This window comes from Beta vulgaris, chromosome 4, assembly GCF_026745355.1.
Source record: "Beta vulgaris subsp. vulgaris cultivar EL10 chromosome 4, EL10.2, whole genome shotgun sequence".
Classification (NCBI taxonomy): Eukaryota; Viridiplantae; Streptophyta; class Magnoliopsida; order Caryophyllales; family Amaranthaceae; genus Beta; species Beta vulgaris.
This window is the reverse complement of record NC_079205.1, coordinates 65,459,737-65,482,507: the sequence shown is the minus strand read 5'-3', so window position 1 is coordinate 65,482,507 and position 22,771 is coordinate 65,459,737. Positions and strand designations below refer to the sequence as shown.

Here is a 22,771-nt window from a genome sequence, read left to right as displayed (position 1 = left end):
TCATAAAGATAGGGACGATATACATCTAACGGGTAGATGTGTTAGATATAAGTTTTCGTGTAACAAATATTATTTTTGTATATAACAAATATTGTTTGTATATATAATTATTTGTGTTGCTTTTTCTCTTATTTGTTATGCGAAACACAAACAATATTTTTATATAAACAAACAATATTCATGATATACACAAATAATATTTGTTGCATGAAAACTTGTGCTAGATACTCCTATCTCAGTTTAAGTCATTTATCAAACCTCAAAGTAAAATATACTCAAAGATCTACTAATGTAGGACTTTACAGGGTGTTTGGTATAAAAAAATTTGATGTAGGAAACAAATTCAAATAAGCGTTTTCATTTCTAATTGTTTGATAGGAGTGTTATTATGTTAAGTAATAAATATCGTTTCCGGAAGGATTCACAATCCCCAATTTATTACCCTTATAAAACTAGTAAAAACAAATCACGTTTGCTTCCTCAATCATAAATCTCTCAATTGTTTCTATTCTATTAGGATACCAAACAACTATTAAAGGTAATAATAATTATTTTCATTTTCCATCTTTATCCAAATAATTTTCATTCCGTTTTCATTAATCATACCAAACGCGTCCGCCTAAACAAAGTAGAAGACATCCTTAACATTCAATTTGTTTGCCTACCCAGGAATTTCTGAGAATCTGCTTCTTGTCCGTTTAGTAACCAAAGTAACTACTCAATGAAATTTGATACTCGTCTATATTTCTAACCTCGTTTTTCATGCTCTCATTTTTCTCTGGCTACATTTTATCTTCGCCATTAAATACATTTGAATTATTTAAAAGATGTTCTTCTGATTCATTGTCAAATCATAGAGTCTGGATTTCAATCCAGTATCTTCACATCCAATAATCTCATCCTTTTTATGCTGAATATGGTGTTTTATGGAATGCACAGAAACTGTTCGATGAAATGCCTGAACGAAATCTATGTACTTGGAACACCACAATTGCTGCCCACTTAAGGAATCAAGACATAAACACAACTGAGCTCCTTTTTTAACTCTTCACCATACAAGGACTTGGTGACTTACAATGCTATGTTAGCTGGGTATGTCAATGCTGATGAGGGGCGGGATCATGAAAGGAGTGCTTTTAGACTCTTTGTTGATATGCAATCATCTCAGTTTAGTGGTGGCAACTCAACCAAAAGCTTAAGCGGATGATTGGATTCCCAGGAATAGTTTTATACTCTACCAGTATCGATGAGTTTACTATCACTATCATGCTTAACTTGGTTGCAAGATTGTCTTTCTCGCCTCTAAGAATGCAGTTGCATTCGTATATGATGAAAAGAAAGCGGTAATGATTCGAGTGCGTTTTCTTGTAGTTCACTTATTGACATGTATTCTAAATGTGGTTTTTTTTCAGGAAGCATTGCGTCTCTAAGAATGCTATAGTTGCTGCTTGCTGTAGAGAAAGTAAGTTGGAAATGGCTTTGAACATCTTTTGGTAGGAGGCAGAGTTAAACAACACTATTTCATGGAATACTATCATTTTAGTGTCACTACATTACTAGATTCTTTGTGTTGTGTCTGATGCTTAATATTTTGTTGCAATTTGTATAACCACTTCTACTAACATAAGTGTGGGTAATGAAATTGCAGTTAAACCCAGAATCACACCGTACTGATGAAGCCAGATATATTTTGGATGACTTCTGATGGTGATGCCAGGATATCAAAGATATATGATGCCGAGGAGTAATGTTAACATCTAAAAGAGTATGTTTTCTAATTGATCTACTTGTGTGTTTCAGTATGTAGTTGAGACTGTTAACATTTGATAGTGACATATCTGGTTAATCTCCCTTGAAGTATAAAATAAATAACATGTTGATCATGGGAGTGAAATATTTTTTGTCGTCTAAAAGATCTTGCAATGTAGGACCCACCATCCGGAGAATATTTGTGTCATATTCTTCGGTCTTTGGTGATAGTTCACAATTTAAGAAGTCTACACTCACTTAGAAAGGAAACAGATCCTTAAATGGATTGATCAAACAATTAAAACAACAGTTATTGATAGCGCTGCAAATCTAAGTTGCTACACAATATAAATAGAATCATCTAAACCTCCTTCTTGATACTCAGATAGGCAAAATCTTCTCTCTGATTGGATTCATTGGCCTTTCCATCAGTAATGTATGCTGCAAATAGTGGCTCGTCCTCTAGAGACCCATGCATTACTGTCATACCATTGGTGGACTCTGCAATGTGCAGATCCCTGTTCTTAATCTTACGTTCACGCCGTTTCTTCCTCTCAAAGGGAGTCTCATCTTTGTAATGAGTCTTGACGTGTGCTGCAAAGCGATGTCCACTCTCGAAAACGACATGACACTGAGGGCAAGTATATGGACCATACTTTTGGTAGGGATGACTCTTGTGCCTCATAGATGAAAGACGACGTCTTCTTGCTTGAGGATCAACTTCAATTTTTGTAGTTTTGTTGTCATTTCGAGGCGTCACTTCTGAAAGAGGTTGAAGTGGTTCTCTCTGGGGGAAGGGAATACAGTTGAAAATAGGTTCAGGAGCTTGCTTAGTTATTTGCTCTGATGCAGGGTGACTTTCAGGAGAGGTTGGAAGATGTGGTTGAGGATGAATTGATATATTATGGAATGTGCCATTTTCACCATCAGGGACCACAACGTGCTTTCTTAGGTTCAGCGTTGAACTTGGAAGAGCAGGAAGACGGTTGTGCTTCTCACCAGGGAGATATTTATATGACTGTTTTAAAAAAGACAAACCCATCTTACTATGAGAGATAGTGCGATTTTGACTCGGAATTCTTTGGCACGGTTGGGATGATCCCCCTTGATGGGGTGATATTTTGACTGTGTTTTGTCCCAGGCATGGAATAGCAGTAGGAATCTTTTGCTCATAGTCTGTAACACAGGAACTCGGAGTCTTTCCAACTGTAGCAGCTATGGGAGAAGTGTGTTGCGAATGATATCTAGTGAACTGAGGGTTCATTTTCGTTTCTGGTATCCTATTTGGTATGGGTCCTTGGTTTGAAACTTGGTTTACATATGGCTGCTGGAGATTTAAAGATGCGGGATCGTAGACATGGTTCCTAAGTGGGGGAGTACTTGATGAATTTGCAAAGGGATTTTGTCTACCCAAATGAGAAGGGGGCTTGGTGCTGAGAAGGTTGATATTGATTGAAGAATTGCTTCCCATGATGATGTTTATGTTTACAGTGTTTTGAGGCCGTATTGGGTAGGAAGCAGATGTGCTATGTGCATCGAGACCAAAGGGTAAACTAGGTTTTAATATCCCAGCCCTAGACGCATCCACTTGATGATGGGAAATCAGTTGACCTAATACAGGGAAGGCCTGATTTTGAGGAGGGAAGGTGCTAGGTAAGTTAAAGGAGAGACTAGCATCAATGGCACTTTGACTATTGCCATAAGTATCCTCTTCTGAATGAATCAGACCATCAGAGGATGTCAGAGCTACTGTTGTGCCATAGACACTGTGGCCATAGAGGCTAGGGTGGTTGTGGGGATTTTGCATGGGGCTGAAGAAGAGAAGGTGTATGCAAAACTAATAGAGTTTGAATGAGTTTGTTGAGCGCAATGGTCAATTGTCGGTGTAACAAGAAGTGCAAAGGCCCTCTTTATAGATGTCTGAACTCAGCATCACACCTTCGGACATAAATTTCACGGAGATATCCAAAGTTGGTGGATAATGACCCTTGTTTTTTTTTTTTTTATTAAAGGGCATTCTGCAGTTCTTCTTTGATAATGGGGTAATCTACCCATTGACCATATGTGAAGACATTCAATGCATTGCTGAGTTTTCACATTTTGAAGATCGTTAGAGATATGTTTTTAAAGTGGCAGATCGTGATTCCGTTCGTATTATGTAAAGGAAAGTTTAGCAAAAGTTCAGAACCATATGAGAAGATCACAATATTGTTGTCGCTAATGCTGTGATTTAGTTCTCATTACGTCTCCATTCTATTATACACTCGGATGTACCTCGAAAATGGCACATTCACGGCCATGGACGATATGTAACGGATTCTGGACGTGCCGTTTCTCAAAATCTCGTTAAGGAACGCCATAATAAAAATCACATACTTTTTGCCGCGTTGTCCGTTCTGTAACACAAACTCGTAACGCAAACTCGCCGCGTCAGAACATTTTTATCCCCGTTACATTCGTTCTTTTTATACGTTGGCCAAAAATATTTTATGAATCAGTTATGTAACTAATGAAACATGATAATCTGATAGATTTGATTATGCTATGCTGTAATGATGCTTTCATAAACTAAAACAATGCAAATAAGGTTAGAACATATTAATGTTAATTTTTTTGGAAAAAAATTCACGCCGCATCTGCCGCGATCTGTTTCATTCATCGTTACGAGCCGCTTTCACGACAACACAAGCGTTACCGCGATTGCGACCGCATCCGCAATTTTTTTCTATGCTCACGGCTGTTCTTTTGCTCATTTGGAGGGGGATTTAAACAAGCAAATAAGCAGAGTTCCAAACGAGCGAACGAGCGGTAATATAGCCATGGGTGTACCATGCAACCTGGTGTACGATTGGTGGAGTGGATTCTCTGCATAACATCTTTCTTGGTTACCAAAGTTACTTTTATTTTCAGAAACCTAGTCTGAGGTTTATGTTCTTAATTTTAAGTAATAATAATTTTTTTTTTTGAGGGGAATTTTAAGTAATAATAATAATTGTACCCAAATTCATTGAAACTATATGCACCAGGAAATTTACTACCATATTAGTGTTTAACTAATTTGGGTTTTGTTCCTTTTTTGCATTTGTTTCACACATAACGTAAGAATTTTGAAGCCTTTTATCTCCATTGTCTGTTGACTGTTATAATACATTTTAGGCAAGGTATCCTGCCAGATCTTATGCTGTCAAGTGTGAAGGACAATTTTCAATGTGATTTGCCTCCACTACCCCCTAAATTACTAGTTGTTAGTCAAATGAAGCAATTTCACATGGAATTTTGATAACAATATTGTTAATTTATACAACGAGTTTTTACTATTTGGAAACTCATGCAAGTTGACACTGGTTGCACGGGACAAAATATTCAATGTACACTGAGCGTATGTGCATCATGGTTCATATTGATAATCTGTTATCCTTTAACTAAAAGTGCATATGATAGTCATAGCTTAATGTTTCATATATGATTATGATTTATAATGTGATTAAGATGGATGATTTGACAAGACTGGTAAAACGCTGAAGATCTCTAGCTGTTACTTACTTTGTTCTTGTCAGAAAACTATTATGCACTTTACTTTTTCCTCGTTTGTCATCAAACTTGTTTACTTGTGCTCATGCATCAAGAAAAGTAGTATTTTTTTGACCTATAAGACACTACTAATTGTTTCTTGCATCTCATAACATGTACTTCAAACAGGGAGGCTGGTTTCATTTTTTCTCTCAAAGTGGTGAGTTTATATGTCTATGGAAAATCAGAATTATTGTTGCTCCCTCACGATAGGAAAATGAGATGATTCTGGTGAAATCTGATTCTGAAAATGGTAGGTTATAAATTATATCAGGTTGACGCATAATGCCACTATTTATATAAATATTGGAAAGACAAATGTCTATAATTCAGAATTTCAGATGGAATTTCATATCATTACAATGCATGTCTAACATGATTACAGTTTCGTTAATTATATAGTTGTCGTAAAGATCAGCTAGATGCTTTTTAGACGAATAACATTAGCATTAGATTTAGTCGGACAAGCATACCATTGCTTCTTTCATTGAACTTTTCAACTAGAATTCCTAGCTTAGCCTTCAATTCTAACTTCCACATACCTTTAATAGCCCTATTTTTTGGACGAAAGTGAACTGAAACTGTGAGAAGAAACTAGCTGAACTGAACTGAACTAAACTGGATTTATCTGAATTGAGTATGTAACTGAACTGAACTTCCATCAATTGAGTCCAAAAGAATAGGGCCTTAATTTTAAGTGCATTCTGTGAAGGAAGTCCTGGTAAGAATCCTGCCCATGTGATTTGTCAATGCATTTGTTATGGTGTAAACCAATAAATACAATTGAAATTGACTTTCTTTTTTATGCTTTGTGGTTATTTGCTGAGTTATATATTTTGGACATGCTAGTTTTAATAAGACGTGCAATATATTGTCTTTATAAATTAGAAGTTTGCTCAATGCATTATTTTCAACTCTCGGAATGCCAACCGTTTCCTCTCCCTTATAAGGAAGCATTTATCATAGGGGATCCTCTATTTAGGCATTAGAAGGAAAGTTAATAAAACCTTTTTTTTAGATGCATCGTACGTAGTCAAATTCAATTTATGTCCATGTTTGGCAATTAGCCGATTGTATTAGCTTTCAGTGCAAAAGTGTTTTGGTTAGAGCTCATAGCTGATTGTATCATAGCATAATTAGCATTTCACTTCAATATTCCCAATCCTCTCCACCCAAAAAGCTGCTCCTATCAACCATTTTAAAAGTAGAATTTTGGGTCCAAACTACTCTTCCAGTCCTCTGTTTCTCAAACTACAACATTAGAGGATTTGAGTGGTGAATCCTCCAAAATTAGTCAAAATCTCTATTATATGCCTAATCCTCTATTTACCAAACAGGGCCAATGTCTTTTTTTTGTTCAGAAGGCCATTCTATTAGTACATTGCTTAATTCTCTCTTGAATTAAAATATCCTTGTTTGGAAAGTGGTTACTATTCCGTTTTCCTTTTTTGTTTCTTCTGCTTGTTTTATTGTTGTGTACATAAGCTTGTGATACTATTTAAGCTTCCGTAGCAGCTCTGTTCCTTCTCAAGAACCTCATAATTCCAGTTCAAAGAATCTAAAGATTATACTCATTTCTTTGTCGTGCTGCTTCTACCAATGCCTTTCTTTTCCAATACACAATTACCTCTAGAAGGTGTTGCTAATTGGCTAACGACTTCAAACATTAACGATCCACTATTCCTTTTCAACTCAAATATACCGTGTCATGATTTTATTGCGGAATCTTGCTTGAGCAATGCCTCAATCTTTCAAAATCCTCCTTCTAGATTTTCTCTCGAGCCAAGTAGGGTTTCAATATACGAAACTGACAACTATTTCTCATCTAATCATTGCCTCTCACATTCAAGTCTTCAAACTTTTAGCTGTCATTCCTCTGTGAAAAATTCTTCATCCTGCTATTCTTTTGCTTCACTGAACAGCCCTAAAAGTAACCATCCTTTGGATCAGACAGGCCAAGTTCATAGTTTTCCTCACTTGGCTTTTTCTCCAAGTGAAATGATATCTCAAACCCCATCAAATCTGGATCAATGCAGGCCACTTAGTAGTTGCTTGTTTCATTCAAGTAGCCAATATCCTAGCAAACAAGCTGTTGTCCATGATACAAATAATTTAGACGTTAGTACAAAACATTTTTCTGGTAGTTTCAATAACCAACCATGGCCAGACATCAATCGTTGGTCTTCCTTTAGGAATGAAACAGTTCTGCAACCCGATGACAATACTGGGGCTAATTCGTTTAATGGTAATGCAACTAATATTGATGCTTTGTGGCACAGGTTCTACCAAGCTGCTGCACCTACTGAGTACTTTCATGAGCCAAACAAGCAAAATGCTGGTGGGTTGCAGACTATCGTATCACAGCCTCATGCTGGTGGGGCCGATTTTCATCCGGCCAATACTTTGCTGAAGCGAAAAATACCTGAAGGAGGAGATAAAGGAGAGGAACAATCTAAGAAGAGTAATTCCCATCAATGCAGACTATGTAACATGTCATTCAGCACTGGCAATGCCTTGGGTGGGCATATGAGTTACCATGCCAAGAAGAAGAAGTTGAAGCAGACCCTAGTGTCTAAGCAACCACGTATTTGAGAACCAGCCTTTGTTTGTGCTTTGGATCCTGATATACGAGGGTATGGTAATTTGTCGTTTAACCGCTTTCGTTTTTGAAGTTTAGCTTTTGCCTGTCGTGGAGGGCCACAGGAGTTAGATCCGAAAAATAAATAATAGAAAAGAAAAAGGTGTGGCCTATCCAAAGAGATTTGTGAGTGATTTTGTTGTTATTCTTTTCAGTATCTTCTCTGATAGAATATAATATATTTAGGATATATTTGTTCTTAGAATTGTAATCTAGATAGGTTTCCCCATATGCTGAGTTATGTATACTTGTATTGGTCTCTCTCCTTCTTTGATGGTATGGTGAAACCTACTTCAATGAGAGGATGAGACTCGAACAGCCGAACAGGGTTTGGAGTTCTGGGTGCGGGCTAAGCACTACTCTTCCCATCTACCTGCATGTCATATGCTCTTAGGTTCCTTGCGAAACCTTTGAATCTTTCTTTCTATCTGATTTCCTGATTTCCTGAAGTTATTGCAGCCTGCAAGGTGGTAGAATTTCGATAAATGGGCCGCCACTTTCTTGGCTGCCTTGATGGAGTTTTATGTGAAGTATGGATATCTAATAAGAACTTTTTCACAAATGATGAACCTAAATCACAACCGCTTCTTATATGAAGTGAGATATGTCATGAATCTGCTTGTTCTTTCATAGCACATGATGAAATTTTAATACTTTTGTGTTTTTCCATTGCTTGGGGTGCTTAGGCTCATAACTCTGCTGTTTATGCTCAGGTGCTGAAGGCTGAAGAAAACGGGGGCATTATAGCTATTATTGTGATAATACTTTTTCGAGCAGATTTGGCCTCTAGTGGTGATAGCATTTGGTTTGATGTTATTGATGGTGAAGAGCAGTCGATTGAGACTTTAATATGGTTGTTTTGGAGTTTTTGCTTGCAAGACTTGAATAAATTTGCATCTATCTTTAGTTTGTAAGACTAAACTAGATGTATCACATGGACTGATCAGGTCGAGTTCAAGTGAACCAATCTTAATTTCCGCATCTATTCCATTCTTTAGGTAGTTTTTCAAAACGTTTACTTAGATTTTGTGGGTTTTTTCTTGTAGTTGTTAGGTCAAGTTTTCACAGGTATACAGAACACAATTTTGATTCTTTGCTTATGAAATGTGTAACCATAATTTCCTTTATGATGTTTTTGGTTCAATGTTAGAGTTCAATATTTGAGTAAGTTTTGCCATGGTATTGAAATTCAACTTCATACATTGGATATTCACATGTTACAATAATAATAGACATTTTTCTGCCAATAGTAAATAAAAAGAGACGAACAACGCAAAGAGTTTTCACTTAGAATAGTGAGATCATAGTGGTTACTTCATATTTTCATACAACGGTTTTAGTGCTTGAAACAAACATACACAGAAATACTTTGGGTATCTCATCAATAGCACGAGTAAAACATATTAATCACTACAATTATGTAATTTCTTGGGAACTACTACTTAAACAGTACAAAACCTTCAACTATTAGAATTGATTTTTGTACCAAAAGACGCCTTTTTCGTGCGAATCTTCGTCTGGCTCAACGTACAAACATTCCTTAGCCTCTCTCCATAGCGCCTTGTAAAATGGCAAACCATCAAACTGGTAATATTCCCCAAGAATAGGCTTGATTGCCTTAGTTGCTTCCATTGCATGGTAATGAGGCATAGTAGAGAACAAATGATGAGCAACATGAGTATCTGTTATGTTATGAAACACCTTGTTAATCACCCCATAATCGCGGTCCATAGTGGCCAAAGCCCCCTTTAGCCAATCCCATTCGGACGAGTCGTAGTGGGGTAATGACGGGTGAGTATGTTGGAGGTATGTTATGGTTACGAGGAAGCCATTTACGACCAAAAGTGGAACCCCGTAAATGCAAATCAACCAAGCTAGACCTTTAGCCATAGCAACCTTGTATAAGAGAAATAGTACCCCTATTAAACCCAAATCAGATACCATAACTTGAGCCCTCTCTCGGCTCGAGAAAATAGGCCCATTTGGGTCATAATGGCAAGCAAAGCGGTCATAAGGGCGGCCCGATGCATTAAAGAGTAAATACAATGGCCAACCCAACATGAGTGTGACTATAAGGGAGCCCAAACGGCCCAGTGGTGTATTCAAGTACTTAGAATACCATGATATTTTGGACTTGGGCTTGGGCACAAACACCTCATCCCTGTCCAACGACCCGGTGTTAGAGTGATGGCGACGGTGGCTATACTTCCAAGAGAAGTATGGGACCAAAAGGAAGGAATGAAGTATTAGGCCCACAGTATCATCGACTCGTTGGTAGTCACTAAATGCATGATGGCCACATTCATGGGCTATGACCCAAACACCTGTGAGAATGCAGCCTTGCAAGGCCCAATATATGGGCCAAGCCAACAAAGGGAGAGGATAAGCTAAAGTTGGAATGATGTAAGTGGCACTAAAGTAAAAGACAGATGCTAGTGTAAGGTCATAGATTAGATAGATGAAAGATTTCAAGAGGGACCGTTGGAAACAATGTGGTGGGATGGCTTGCTTGAGTGCACTTAAGGTGAAGGGTGGTTTCGAGTTAGGAGCCCGGCGAATGGTGACTCTTCCTCCTCCTCCTCCTCGCGGTTTTATGCTCGCGATATTACTTCTCCCACCGGCACCCATTGCTGGCTGATCTCCGACTTGTTTCAACTGCTTGAAATTAAGCATAGAAATATCATAAGAGGTCTTGTTTTTCAACAATCTACAATTGAACTAATATATAGTGGTGGAACCACAGCTAAATCTTACAAGAATCGATAAATTAACATACATTATTCATTGGTGACATATAGCTTGACTCCAATCACACAAATTACCAAGTATATCATAAGAATTCCGTTCAAATTTTAATGCGCAATGTAATTAACTTAAAATTTCATATCATCATTTAAGCGTGCAACACATTACACAAAAGACAAACTAAAAAGATTGTATTTTATATCGAAGAATTTCATATAGACCAGAACAACTATCATCATGTTTGACCAGACACATCAATGTTAATTGTTCCATAAGTACCAACACCAATTTACATTAACATTTATTTCACACCCAGTAGGCCAGTACCAGGAATATTGTGCATATTCTATTGTACATCCCTGTATGCACGTATGACATGCACCATTATATTATATATATGTCAGCCTCAGTGCAAGGCAAACACAATGATCTTACTGATATGAATAGAGTGAATCATATATCAAAAAAGAAAGTATTTGGAGCATTTAGGTATTAACCTAAGTATCACCAAACAAACAAATTACAGAATTAGTAAACTGTATAGCATTATAATTAGAACGCCACAAAATCAAAGTAGTATTATTTTTTTTAAGGTAAGGAAAAGATGTCCTAATCGGATCGGAATCTCGCACAGGTCAACTCAGCTAGAGTTTGCAGGCAAGGCTCCTTAGTAGTAGGAGGAATGGTAAGAGAAAATCGGCAAAATCCCCATCCTAAAGAAATACAAACTAAACTACTCGACCAAATAATATTATAATGTTGTCATTGTTTAAAGTAAATGAGAGACGTATGTACCAAGAACTTGGAGAGAGACTCGGACTAACAAAATAAGCTACTTTCCCCTACTCTACTCCCTCGCTATAATACTAGAAGTATAAGATAGATCATAAATGACTCAAATTTGTTCCGTTTTACCAACCTAAATATCTCAATATAGTTAATGCATGTGTTTCTTTTCTTCGCTATACATATATGGTAATTGGACATTGGTAAAAGACTTAGATTATAAATTTCCTTCACGCAAAACAGCCACTTCTTATTTAATTATAAAGTTAGTTGTCCAATTACTAAAGCAAGGTTTTCTTTAAAAAGATAAAGAATAATATAGTAGTTTCATTACTCAAAAGTCAACATACTGTAGTGTCTAAGTATATGTAGATGAACTCAGAATTAAGGGATTGGTTTTGTTCAAGTGGCGAGTTTTTCTATTTATCTTAATGAAGTCTAGAATTTAACTTTTAGAATTCTATCCTAATTATTTGCTTGAGATTTAGGAGGGTTTGGAAGGCGTTAGTGGAGTACGGGTATTAGTGGAGATCCTATACAAGGATAACCTAGATGATTTCTTCTTATTTATTTGAAAAAAATATTCGCTCAAGGATTTGGGTTCTATTAGATATATATGTCATATAATAATTAACAATCTTATAATAGTATATATGGAAAACATTTGATATCGAGTAATTCTTATTATGAGAATGATATTTTTAATTATCAATGTCATATTTACCAATTTTGTTGAATAAAGCTAAAAACAAACAGCTAAATGTATACACTAGGTGCATGGTTCAAAAACCTTACACTGATCATATACAACTCCTACGTAACTTCTTATCACATGAATCAAAATAAAAAAATAAGTTTGTCTGGTAAGAGACCGCCTAATTTTAAATTAAAATTAGGCAATGGTAAGCCCAATATTAAAAAGAGAATTAGCCCAATAGTGACTACGTTAATTTCTTTCAATGACTAGTTTAATTCATTTAGTTATTAGGTTTACTTTTAAATTAAAATTAGACCGTCTTTTTTAATAAATTTTTTTAAAAAAATTAAGAGAAGTCTTAAGAAAATCATAATCAATTACAAGAGATCAGATATCACCATCATTAGCTTTTGTGGAAAAAAAAAAAGGCATAATCTATTATTTTACGATCATTCCCACCTTCCACTTCATTGGGTAACTTAGATGAATGATTCCAGATATGAATCTCCACTTCCTAAACATGAACAACTAATTTATGTAAAATCGATAAAAACCAGGAAATAACATACATAATTCTTAACATTTCATGTAGAGTGGAGAATTAATTTTTTTTTCTTTGACATAATTAAGCATGGAAAATTCTTCTTTTCCATTTGTTTTTTAAAAAGAGAATCCAATATCAATATCAAGAAAAAGAATGAAAAAGAATCTATAAAGGATCCAAACTTCAAATAATGACAATAAACATCAAGATCAAAAGATGATGGATTTAAACTACAAATCATACAATATAAAAGAAACTACAAATCATATAGTAACTAAAAAAATACATTTCCTCTATTCCATAGGAATTGGGCACAAAAATTAATAAACATCACTTTTAAAAGTCCAAAAGTCACGAGTACTCTTGTCGTTTCGTCATTTTCTTTGTCGTTTTGTCACTTTTTTTTTGCATTGAAGATATGTTTCACTAAACATTCTATAATAAGTGTTTCATATATTATGAAACGGGAGGAGTATATATTTTTTTTTGATTAGTAAAATTAATTCATTAATAAAAAGTCATACGACATCTACATAAGCAATCGAATCAAACAAATACATAAATTGAATCAAACAAAAATTTTCTTCATAAAAACTACGATCGTCAAACAAATCTTAAACGGGAGGAGTATATGATGTACATGTTTATCATCATTTGTATATCATAATATCAAATGATCATATATATGAACATGTTACGCAACAAATGACTACTAAATCTTAAACTATATACTAAAATTAAAGAGGAAAAGAGCTAGAATAATAATTACCACTTATATTTCTTCAACAGCCCAAGAACAATGTATGAAGGAAATTTTTTTAATAGTAGGAGAGATACTCATGAGTGATCCTACCTCAAAAGCATTTGCACATATATATATAATGACCTTCCCAATTCTATGCAACTACAAGTTCCTTGTAAATGGGGGGGTTGGTGGGCCCGTTTAATATCACTTTAGTCACGTAAATCCCACTTAATAGTATTACACTTTCTATTTAGGAAGACTATATTTGAAATATTTAGAAATTGTTAATAGTTAATTGCATTCATGTATAAAAATTGACAAGTAACTACACAATTTTTTTAGATAAATAAAAAAAAGCTAAATACATATATCTTTTTTATGCGTTTGTTAATGTACTTCTTAAATCTTAAATTTTTTCTCCGTTTCATAATATAGTGTTTGTTTCTCTTTTACACGTTCGTCAAGATAAATATTTGACATTTGATATTTTTAATTTCTTATTGATAAATATATAAAAAGTTGATATTATAAAACTACACATTGAGGCGAATCTAACAAGATCTCATATGAACATATTTTTTATATATATAAATGAGAATATTTGGTCAAAGATTTTTAAGTCTGACCTCGAGAGAGAAACAAACACTATATTACGAGACGGAGAGAGTATCTTATATTGCATATTACAATATAGTATAACGATTGAATATAATAAAGTAGTGGAGAATCAATCAAGATTACACATGGCTATATTTTTTTTTCTTGTATATTATGAAAAATTGAAAAGATTCTATCTAATTGTGAATTGCTTCAAGATTCCAAATGGGTATAATAATTAAAAAAAAAAAACAGAGAGAATAGTATTCTTTATGGTTTTTATGCTCTAGTTGAATAAAAATATGTTCTAATATTTACAAGGTAATGTGACAAAATAGCTGGGAGGGAAAAGGTTCATATTATTATTAACTAAACTAAATACTTCTACAAAAATTATTAAAAGAGACGGTCTAATTTTAATATAAAAGTAGACCTAGTTACTAAATGGATTAAACTAGTCATCGAAAGAAATTAAACACTATTGGGCTAATTTCTCCTTTTAATATTGGGCTTACCATTGCCTAATTTTAATTTGAAAGTATGCAGTCTCTTATAAGACAAACTCATACTTCTAAATAGATATGTATAGGTAAACACTTCTGGATCGATAGATCCTAAATCTATCCTAACATAATGATTAGAATCAATTACTCTACATATTAAATATATTCTAATTAAGTAAAATATAGAAGCATTAGTTGATAATTTGTGGAGTGCAAGAATCATTAATAGGAGTAGATAGTTAATTTAGAAAATAAGTTTTCTAACTTTGTTGACTCAAGGTCGGTGTAATATTTGTGCTTCGACAGCATAAGTTATTAGGCATTTTCCTTTCCCTCCTAATTATTGTCAAGATTTGTTATCATCGGATTGTAAAAGGCTTTTTGTCATAACTCTTTAATTTACTTAGTTACCTTTGTTCAACAAAAAAAAAAAAGACAGCATAAGTTATGATGTGCTTGCGTACAAGGGATTATTGCTCTCCTCATTTCTTAAGCACTGAAATTTGGGTGGTTGCATGCCAAAAGACGCAGAGAAGCATTTAACAAACCAAACACTCGTCAAATAGATGGTTGCATGTGGCTGCCTAAATTGTGCATAATCTGCTCATGAATTACGCACTTATGCCTAACATCCTTGTATCCTACTACAAGTCGTGTTCATGTCATGTTATCATCCCGAAATTTGTAATTTTTTGTAAGTTTCTAATGTCTTAATTGATTAAGATAATACCTGATTTAGAGATGACTAGCGGGTCGATTTAAATAAGTTGGGTCAATTTGAGAAGCAAGTTGGATTGGGTGATATGAAACGCGTCATGGAACAAACTCATAAAGTAAATTTGGTTAGGTTTGTTCTTGTGTAGATGTGGAATGGGAGGTGATGGATCGGTTAGTTCTTTATCGATTAGATTTTAATTAATCGAGTTGGTAGGTTTGAAATTCAAATCCTTACATTTATAAATCAATACATATTATGATGTGATTGAATTTGACTGGAAAGTTGTGGCTGGTTGTAGCTGGTCCACTAGCTACTTCTATATCTTAACTTTAAATTATGTTCAGCTTTTCGTAATTGGTGAAGGAACGACTCTACTTTGGATTTCTCAAATGTTACTTCAACTCAATTTTAATTACAAGTCGAACTCTTGTAAGAAGTGAAAGAGCAAGAGAAATATCCTCCTCTAAATGCTTTAGTAGCGAGTTTTACTATGTGACCTCAAGATCATAGACCAAATAACCCTAGTGGTGATTTCTACTATGTTGAATCGTTTGTTTCTTTCAACTTTTCACCTCTGGAAGCTAGTGTACGTTGTGATCTTGTTCTAATATGGCAAGAATGGACTAGTTTGGCTCAAGTTTAGATCACGAGAACTTCTAATTTAAGTTCTTGGTAAGAGCTTCGTGTAAGCTCAGAAATTGCTCAAAATCACGTGACCTATTATCTAAGGTAATTACTAATTAAGCAATAATAACCATATATTGAAGTAATGACTACTCCACTAATGAAGTAACGATGATTTGATGGGCATGTGTCTCCCTTAAATATAAAGTCATCTACGTGATCACGTAATTTCAGAATTTTATATTGAATCTTGAGCTCCATCTTTTTCCGTTAAGAAATACTCCTAAATCTAAATAGATATGTCTAGTAAACACTTCTAAATAGATATATTTAGAAAATACTCCTAAATCTATCCTAACACTCTCTAATATAATCATATTAGATCAAGTTTTACAATCTGCAAAATAAGCAAGCTTAGCTAGAATATCCGCCACTTGATTAAACTTCCTACCACAATGCTCAATTGTCATAAAACATTCTTCCTGGCAGAATTTAGGTTTTGATTAGCAATAATAAAATCATAGTATATATTATTCATATTGCCACTTTGCAATGTTAATAACATATTGAGAACTCTTCAACAGTGAGATATTGAAATACTTACCCACCAAATCTGGCTCAATACCATCAACCGACAAAGTGAATTGCTATGACCAAGAATGGAAATTATGAACTTTTTAGAGAACGAAAAAAATCCAGTTACAAAACGTGTTATGTGTGAGACAAATGCTCCGCAATTTTTCCAACTTGTGATGTTCCACATAACTATGGAAATACTTGTTTTTGCGACATAAAGAGGTGGGAAATCTTGGGCGTTTACATAATTTGGACACATGATTTATTTTTGAAGATTTTAATCCACTTATTGCTTCTTTAGTTCACTTTTACTCGCAACATGAGAGAAATGCACAAGGACGGTTGGAATATTTATAGTTAAATGTGTTCGTTAGTTATAAATATGATGATGTTACATTCCAGAGTGCAGCTTAGTACTAACAGGAAGATTAAAAACTCTGTAATGGCCTAATGGGGCATATGGTACGCCCGCATCATATTGCTTACTATACATATTGCGCAAAGGACCAGCCCAATAGGCCAATACATCAACATTAGCATGATTTCACCATACACTTTAGCATACATCACTCTTAAATATTATATGCTCCATTAGGGTGTGGAGTTCAAACATTATGTATTCCTTCCGTGTTTTTTGTCTTGTTTTTGAGATTGAAAAAATTTGCATTAATTAAAATCAGGATTGTAAACTGCAATTTTAGTTGTACTAAATCTTATAAACCATCTTGGTATCTTCTTAGTCCAAAGATCAACATCAAAGATAATACAAGATTTACTAGGAGAACACTTGTTGAGCGAGTTTGGTGCGGTTGAATAGTCTCTCTTGCTGAAAATACCCGCAGGAGTATAATGAAAACTGTCAAAATTCTAAGCATCTACGATATTCAAAGATCGATTGCCACATCTCAGCTTGTTTCAGAACTATAAGTTCACAAAACGGTAAAACCAAAACCTATGAAATGATATATCTTTCTGGAAGTATACGAATTCAACTAATGACGAAATCACTCTCATATTTAATTGCACCATTTTGATTTCGCCACAAAAAACAAGAAAAAAGGAGTGAAAATAAACATAAATGTCCTTACTTACTGTGTATGTTGGCTTCTTAAATATAATAGATAGGTAAGTCAAAAGAAGGTAGGAAGAAAAATATAACCCCAAAATTTTTTCATAATAGAAAATAATTAAAAAGAAACGCCCATAAAAGAGAAGTCGCTCAACGAAAAAACAAATTTTTTTTTACCATAACAGAAAAAGGTGCAATTAAAAAGAAACACCCATAAAAAGAAAGTAGCTCAACGGAATAACAAAGACGGTATACATATGGCACAACACAAGTAGGTTGGACCTGAAACTAAACTATCATCATTCATAGTAGTCCCTAACCAACCCAATAGAATAGGTAAAACATAAACATCAAGTAAATGAACAAACAATAACAGTACTAAAAGAACATAAAATGCACTACAAACCACTATCAAATGATAACGCAATCAAACCATCCATAGCTATTAAACCCAAAGACTTTAAGCTTTCTAGATGCAACAACAATTAAATGCAACAATAATCAAATTACAAAGATTAAATTCATTTAAGAAAACCTAAAAGCCTCCGATTCTGTCATATTGGTCTATCTCTGTACCACAGTAACAGTACTAATAAAAACATTCCCCACATACAAAACCTAAGCATGATCATATCAAGGTTGAAGAACAAAAATCCCAAGTTAAGTTAAAAGGGACAAGAAAAAGAGCTGCTATTTAATTATATTGCAGATTTACGCATCTCCTCGGCTCCATGAGCGAAGTGGCACCTATCACCGAATGTGCATGCTCCCTTCGTGAAGTTTTCACAAAGCTTCGTCTTAAAATTGTTAGCACCACCCCCGTGTCCGGTGGCCTGTTTGACAGGCGGACCGGAAGCTGCCTTGACATTTCGGATAAGCTCTTCTACCATGGAGGAGGCCTGCTTGATTTGATCAAAGGTTCCCTCGAGTTCAATATTCCTTTTGCTGGAATCAGTCTCATGGTCCCTAATTGAAAGCTTGACACCTGTAAGACGGCATATATGCTTTGAATTTGTGCCACTTTTACCTATGACAGCTCCAGCAAGGGCAGCATCAATGCTGACTTTGGCGGTAGCAGAGGCCCCAAAGTTGGAAGCACCACCAAGACCAGGTGGTGGAGGTTCCATCCTGCCTCCCATCCTGCCTCCCATGTGTCCCATTCCACGTGGATCTTCATGTGATGGCATGGATGGCCTGCCAAGCTCCCATTCACCATGAGCAAAGTGACACTTGTCTCCAAATTTACAACCATCTGGAGTGTTAAATTTGTTGCAAATCTTGGTCTTGCCCGCCTGTCCAGCTTGACCATCAGGGAATGATGGAGGGCCTGCAATATTCCTGACTGGTGGAGGAACTGGTGCACCACCAAAGTTCACCATCTGGGAAACGGCTTTCAATCCACCCGGAACATAATGCAAAAAGTGACAGCCCTCGCCGAAAGGGCAGCCCGATGTGCTGCAAAAGAATCAAATTCGCTTCAGATTCCAATGTTGAAATGTGAAGCAAGATGTCGTCAAACAAAAGATGAAACATCTTTGAAACATAAGAAATTTATAAGCTTGAAAGTCGAAAGCATATGATTGTGACAAATACAGACAGGAAATGGACCATTATTGTTATATTTATTGTCCAGGAACCTATACTATAATTATAGAAGCTAGAGGAGTCGCTGATAAGAGTAGCATAACAGAACCGGAATCAACAAAAAATCTAAGCTTTAAAGACAAAATGAGACCTTCCAAGTACTGGTAAGATCAAGACTTCAAACCTCTATCAGCTCACTTGTAATAGACCCCCCCTCTTAAACAACCTTCTCTACCCCCAAACAGCCACACTCTGCATCCCGCACCTCACATATCATATCACATCAAACCTTTACGGCCCGTTTGGTTAGTAGTATTAAATGGTAGTAATGGTAATGATTTTCAGCGTAAATTTGTGAAGGCATTCCCATGTATTATGGTAATGCTACTTTATTTCAAAACACATATTTTCTTCCTAAAATTTCATTACCATCGATTAATTTACCACTTGGGAATGTGGTATTAAGTGGTAATGACAATTTATAAAGAAAAACCCATGTTTTGACATCAAGTTTCATTACCATGGATATTAACTTAGAAATATCTTCACAAATTTACACTAAAAACCATTACTATTAGCACCGTTTAGTACCACTAACCAAACGGGCCGTTAGTGTTGGCAACAGTGTTAACACAAAACAAGAATCTCAGCTCATATGACCAGATGATATGTAGAACCTATAATGACCTAAGCATGATAACAAAAATGTAAAAAGAGAGGATTTCAAGTTCCAGTCCGCAGAAGTTCTGAGCTCCACTAGCTCTTGAATTACTGTATATTTGATTAGAGACACTTCGCCTTAACATAAGAGAGCTCTCTGAAAGGATTGGGAAAGGAAAATCTTCGAAATAGATCTCACAGATTTGCATCAGAAAAGTTCAATAACCTAGTTAGATCCCTCGGCAATTCTATACAATGTACATCACTCTACACACAAAAAAAAAGTTCTCCAGATATGCTGCCAAATCAACAATAGACAGCTCCCGTAAATACTATAATCATGAGAAATCAGAAAGAGATCAAATACAAGTATACAACTGACTTTTTTCGCACAGTCGCACTATTGCTGCACAACAAGACACCAAACCCCATGCATCTCTCATCAATAAAGGAAGGGACACAAAAAAAAACCAAGCAAAGTAAACTATGGTCTCAAAATCAAACTAGCAATCATAAAATCCCAGTAAACAATGTCAACGGAAGGGCAATTTGTCAAGAAATTGCTACAAGAACAATAGCAATCAACACATTACGCAAACAACATCACAACTACAAGTTTAATTAATTTTACCATTCAATAAAAACTACAAATCTCTCTATTCCATATCAACCAAACACTTAACAAACATTCAGTATTCAATGCTATTTATAACTTAAAATTTCAATGCCATCATTTGCCATTTCAGAACACCTATGTACCAATTATTTGGCAGTTTTGATTTCCATGCAATAATCACTCATTAATATGCGTGCATAATCATAACCGACACTTGCATTGGAATTGAGGAGGTAGTGCATTATCACAGTAAAATCCCAACTTACAAAAAGTTGGGACACGCCAGAGCTAGACTGCTACAGCTCAAACCAACTACATGGCCATGGAGTAGTTTATGAGACTAGCCTAAGAATATCCATCCAGCAGATCTAGACGATCAATAATCTGACAGAATTACCAACAGGGTACTATAAAGCTCATGAACTACGCATAATATAATCCTAAACCTATGCCATGAAACTTCATTCCCTGCACATCAGATTCCAGTCATAACTTTTACCCCCACCCCCTTCCGTTCTCGACCGAAAGAGCAAAATGCGGAAAAGAACATAACCAAAAAATACTTCAAATTTTGAATGATGGCAAAGTACACCCATTTTTATTATACTGAAATCTGAGCACTTCATTAAACTGCTTCTTCGAATGAAATTTAGCCTTTGTTGAAACTTATTCCATCTCAGGAATTGAGGAGAAACTCCAATGACTTAAGCATTTCCATCATGTGTATCTGTTTATTGTGATTTGATTGTAGAGGATGGACCTGTAACAAGAACTTAACTGCCAATTCATTAGTCTGAGACTTTTGTTGCATTACTTTCAAAGTTTGCACTCAAAGGTACTCGTACTCTTCAAGATTTCACCTTCACCACTATTTCCTCTCAAAATATCGAGTTCATTAAACTTCACCATACTTACACAAAATATTAATCTCGTATAATTTCCTTTATATATTTTGAGAGAAATTGAGAGCCAAAGTTTGAGTGCCACGTGTTATGAACGGGAGAAAGTAGATTTTACAAACATTCCATACATCTGCCCGTAATTTACCGAGTGTATCAACCATTACTTATCATCAGTCTCTCTCTTTACTGTGATTAGATGATAAAACAGTATAACCTGTATCAAAACTTTGGATGCTGAATTCATTAGTCAATATAAATTGCACTTACCAACATAAATTTTATAAAAAAAATATTATTAATCCATAACATATTACATTAAGATATAGTACAATTGTTTTAGATAAGTTTTGAGATTTGAACCTGAAAAACTTTGTGCAAGGCTTCGATTTGCTTCCTACACCAGATGTGAAGGACTCCGATTCTGTTAAGAACATTAATTATTTATTCTCAGTGAGTTATATTATTTTTCTTCAATTTTCTCCACTATTTATTCACCTTTTTATACCACAATTTTTTAAGATTTCGTTTTTCGCCTTTCTCAATTAAAGCTTTTATAAGTTGCCAGAATTTCTTTCAGAAATTACAGAAATTATATTCGCACACTAATTTCACATCAGCGAACCAGAATTTCTCGAACTACTACCCTAAATGCGTAAATCTGACAATTGAATGAACGAATTGCAGAAAACAACTCAATAACAAGCACTAAAGTAGCTTAAATCCCTAGAACATCAAAAAAAATGAAAAATTCAAGAAAAAAAAGTATAGAGAGAGAAAAACGAACCAGGACGAGACTTCTTAAAGCCGCCATGGCCATTAACAGAAGCTTCAGGTCTACCTCTTTTGCGAGGTCCTCCAAAATCCATTATTGAACTAAATAAACAGGAAATTTCACAATCCTAAACTGAAAGAAAACGCTAAATTTGGCAGAAAAATTGAGTGAAATTTGTAGAAAAGTATGAGATAGTGGCGAAAAGAGAAAACCCTAACGATAAGCGAAACGATAGAGATGCGAAAGCGGGGTTTCGAGAGGAGAGAGAATTATGATTAGGCGGATGTGAGATTTAGGTTTAAATGTGGTTTTATGACACCTGGCTATAAAAGAGAAGGAGGGTGTTCACGTGCTGTAGGTGAACTGTGATTGAGACCCACGTTTTAAGACGGTCTTACAGATTTAGGGTGCGTTCTCTTCACCTGAATCATCCTGAATTTATTTAAATTGAACTTATTGGTGTTGATTAGACCTGATTCAACTTGTTGGATCTAACTGAACCTTATTGAAACTTATTAGACTTGATTCAAACTTATTGACCTGATTGAAACTTACTAGATTTTATAAGACCTGATTGAAACTTATTAGACTTTTATTGGACCTGATTGAAACTTATTAAACCTTATTGGACGTAATTAAAACTTATTTGATCTTATTAGGCAAAAAAAAAATTGAT

The 22,771-nt window shown here is 35.0% G+C and overlaps 2 protein-coding genes and 1 long non-coding RNA gene across 10 annotated transcripts; 1 reads left to right on the top strand and 2 right to left on the bottom strand.

The window, feature by feature from the left end:
• The first annotated feature begins 570 nt into the window (after positions 1 to 570).
• LOC109134754 (uncharacterized) lies at positions 571 to 9,084 on the top strand. 3 transcript variants are annotated; one of them, XR_007273765.2, is made up of 7 exons: positions 571 to 710; positions 940 to 1,343; positions 1,413 to 1,462; positions 1,649 to 1,765; positions 5,449 to 5,572; positions 7,599 to 7,952; positions 8,671 to 9,084. It is a non-coding gene; the product is annotated as an uncharacterized LOC109134754 (long non-coding RNA). The 3 variants fall into 3 exon arrangements; XR_002039602.3 differs by having other exon boundaries at positions 582 to 1,343; XR_002039601.3 differs by lacking the exon at positions 5,449 to 5,572 and having other exon boundaries at positions 584 to 1,343.
• A 102-nt stretch (positions 9,085 to 9,186) lies between these two features.
• Positions 9,187 to 13,621, bottom strand: LOC104889897 (delta(12)-acyl-lipid-desaturase). Of its 2 annotated transcripts, none has more exons than XM_010675234.4 (2): positions 13,499 to 13,621; positions 9,187 to 10,612 (listed from the first exon to the last, which is right to left on the bottom strand). In XM_010675234.4, the coding sequence occupies exon 2, from the start codon at positions 10,583 to 10,585 to the stop codon at positions 9,425 to 9,427; it is 1,161 nt and encodes a 386-aa protein (XP_010673536.3). In that variant the 5' UTR covers positions 10,586 to 10,612; positions 13,499 to 13,621; the 3' UTR covers positions 9,187 to 9,424. The 2 variants fall into 2 exon arrangements, with proteins under 2 accessions (XP_010673536.3, XP_057250557.1); XM_057394574.1 differs by lacking the exon at positions 13,499 to 13,621 and adding an exon at positions 12,645 to 12,671.
• Positions 13,622 to 18,067: 4,446 nt separating this feature from the next.
• On the bottom strand, positions 18,068 to 22,406 carry LOC104889898 (zinc finger CCCH domain-containing protein 31). 5 transcript variants are annotated; one of them, XM_010675235.4, is made up of 3 exons: positions 22,108 to 22,406; positions 21,684 to 21,744; positions 18,068 to 19,016 (listed from the first exon to the last, which is right to left on the bottom strand). In XM_010675235.4, exons 1-3 carry the CDS (start codon positions 22,187 to 22,189, stop codon positions 18,260 to 18,262), a joined length of 900 nt encoding a protein of 299 aa, XP_010673537.1. In that variant the 5' UTR covers positions 22,190 to 22,406; the 3' UTR covers positions 18,068 to 18,259. The 5 variants fall into 5 exon arrangements, with proteins under 5 accessions (XP_010673537.1, XP_057250556.1, XP_057250555.1 ...); XM_057394573.1 differs by having other exon boundaries at positions 18,068 to 19,036; positions 22,108 to 22,160; XM_057394572.1 differs by lacking the exon at positions 21,684 to 21,744 and having other exon boundaries at positions 18,068 to 19,036; positions 22,108 to 22,405.
• Positions 22,407 to 22,771: the final 365 nt, after the last annotated feature.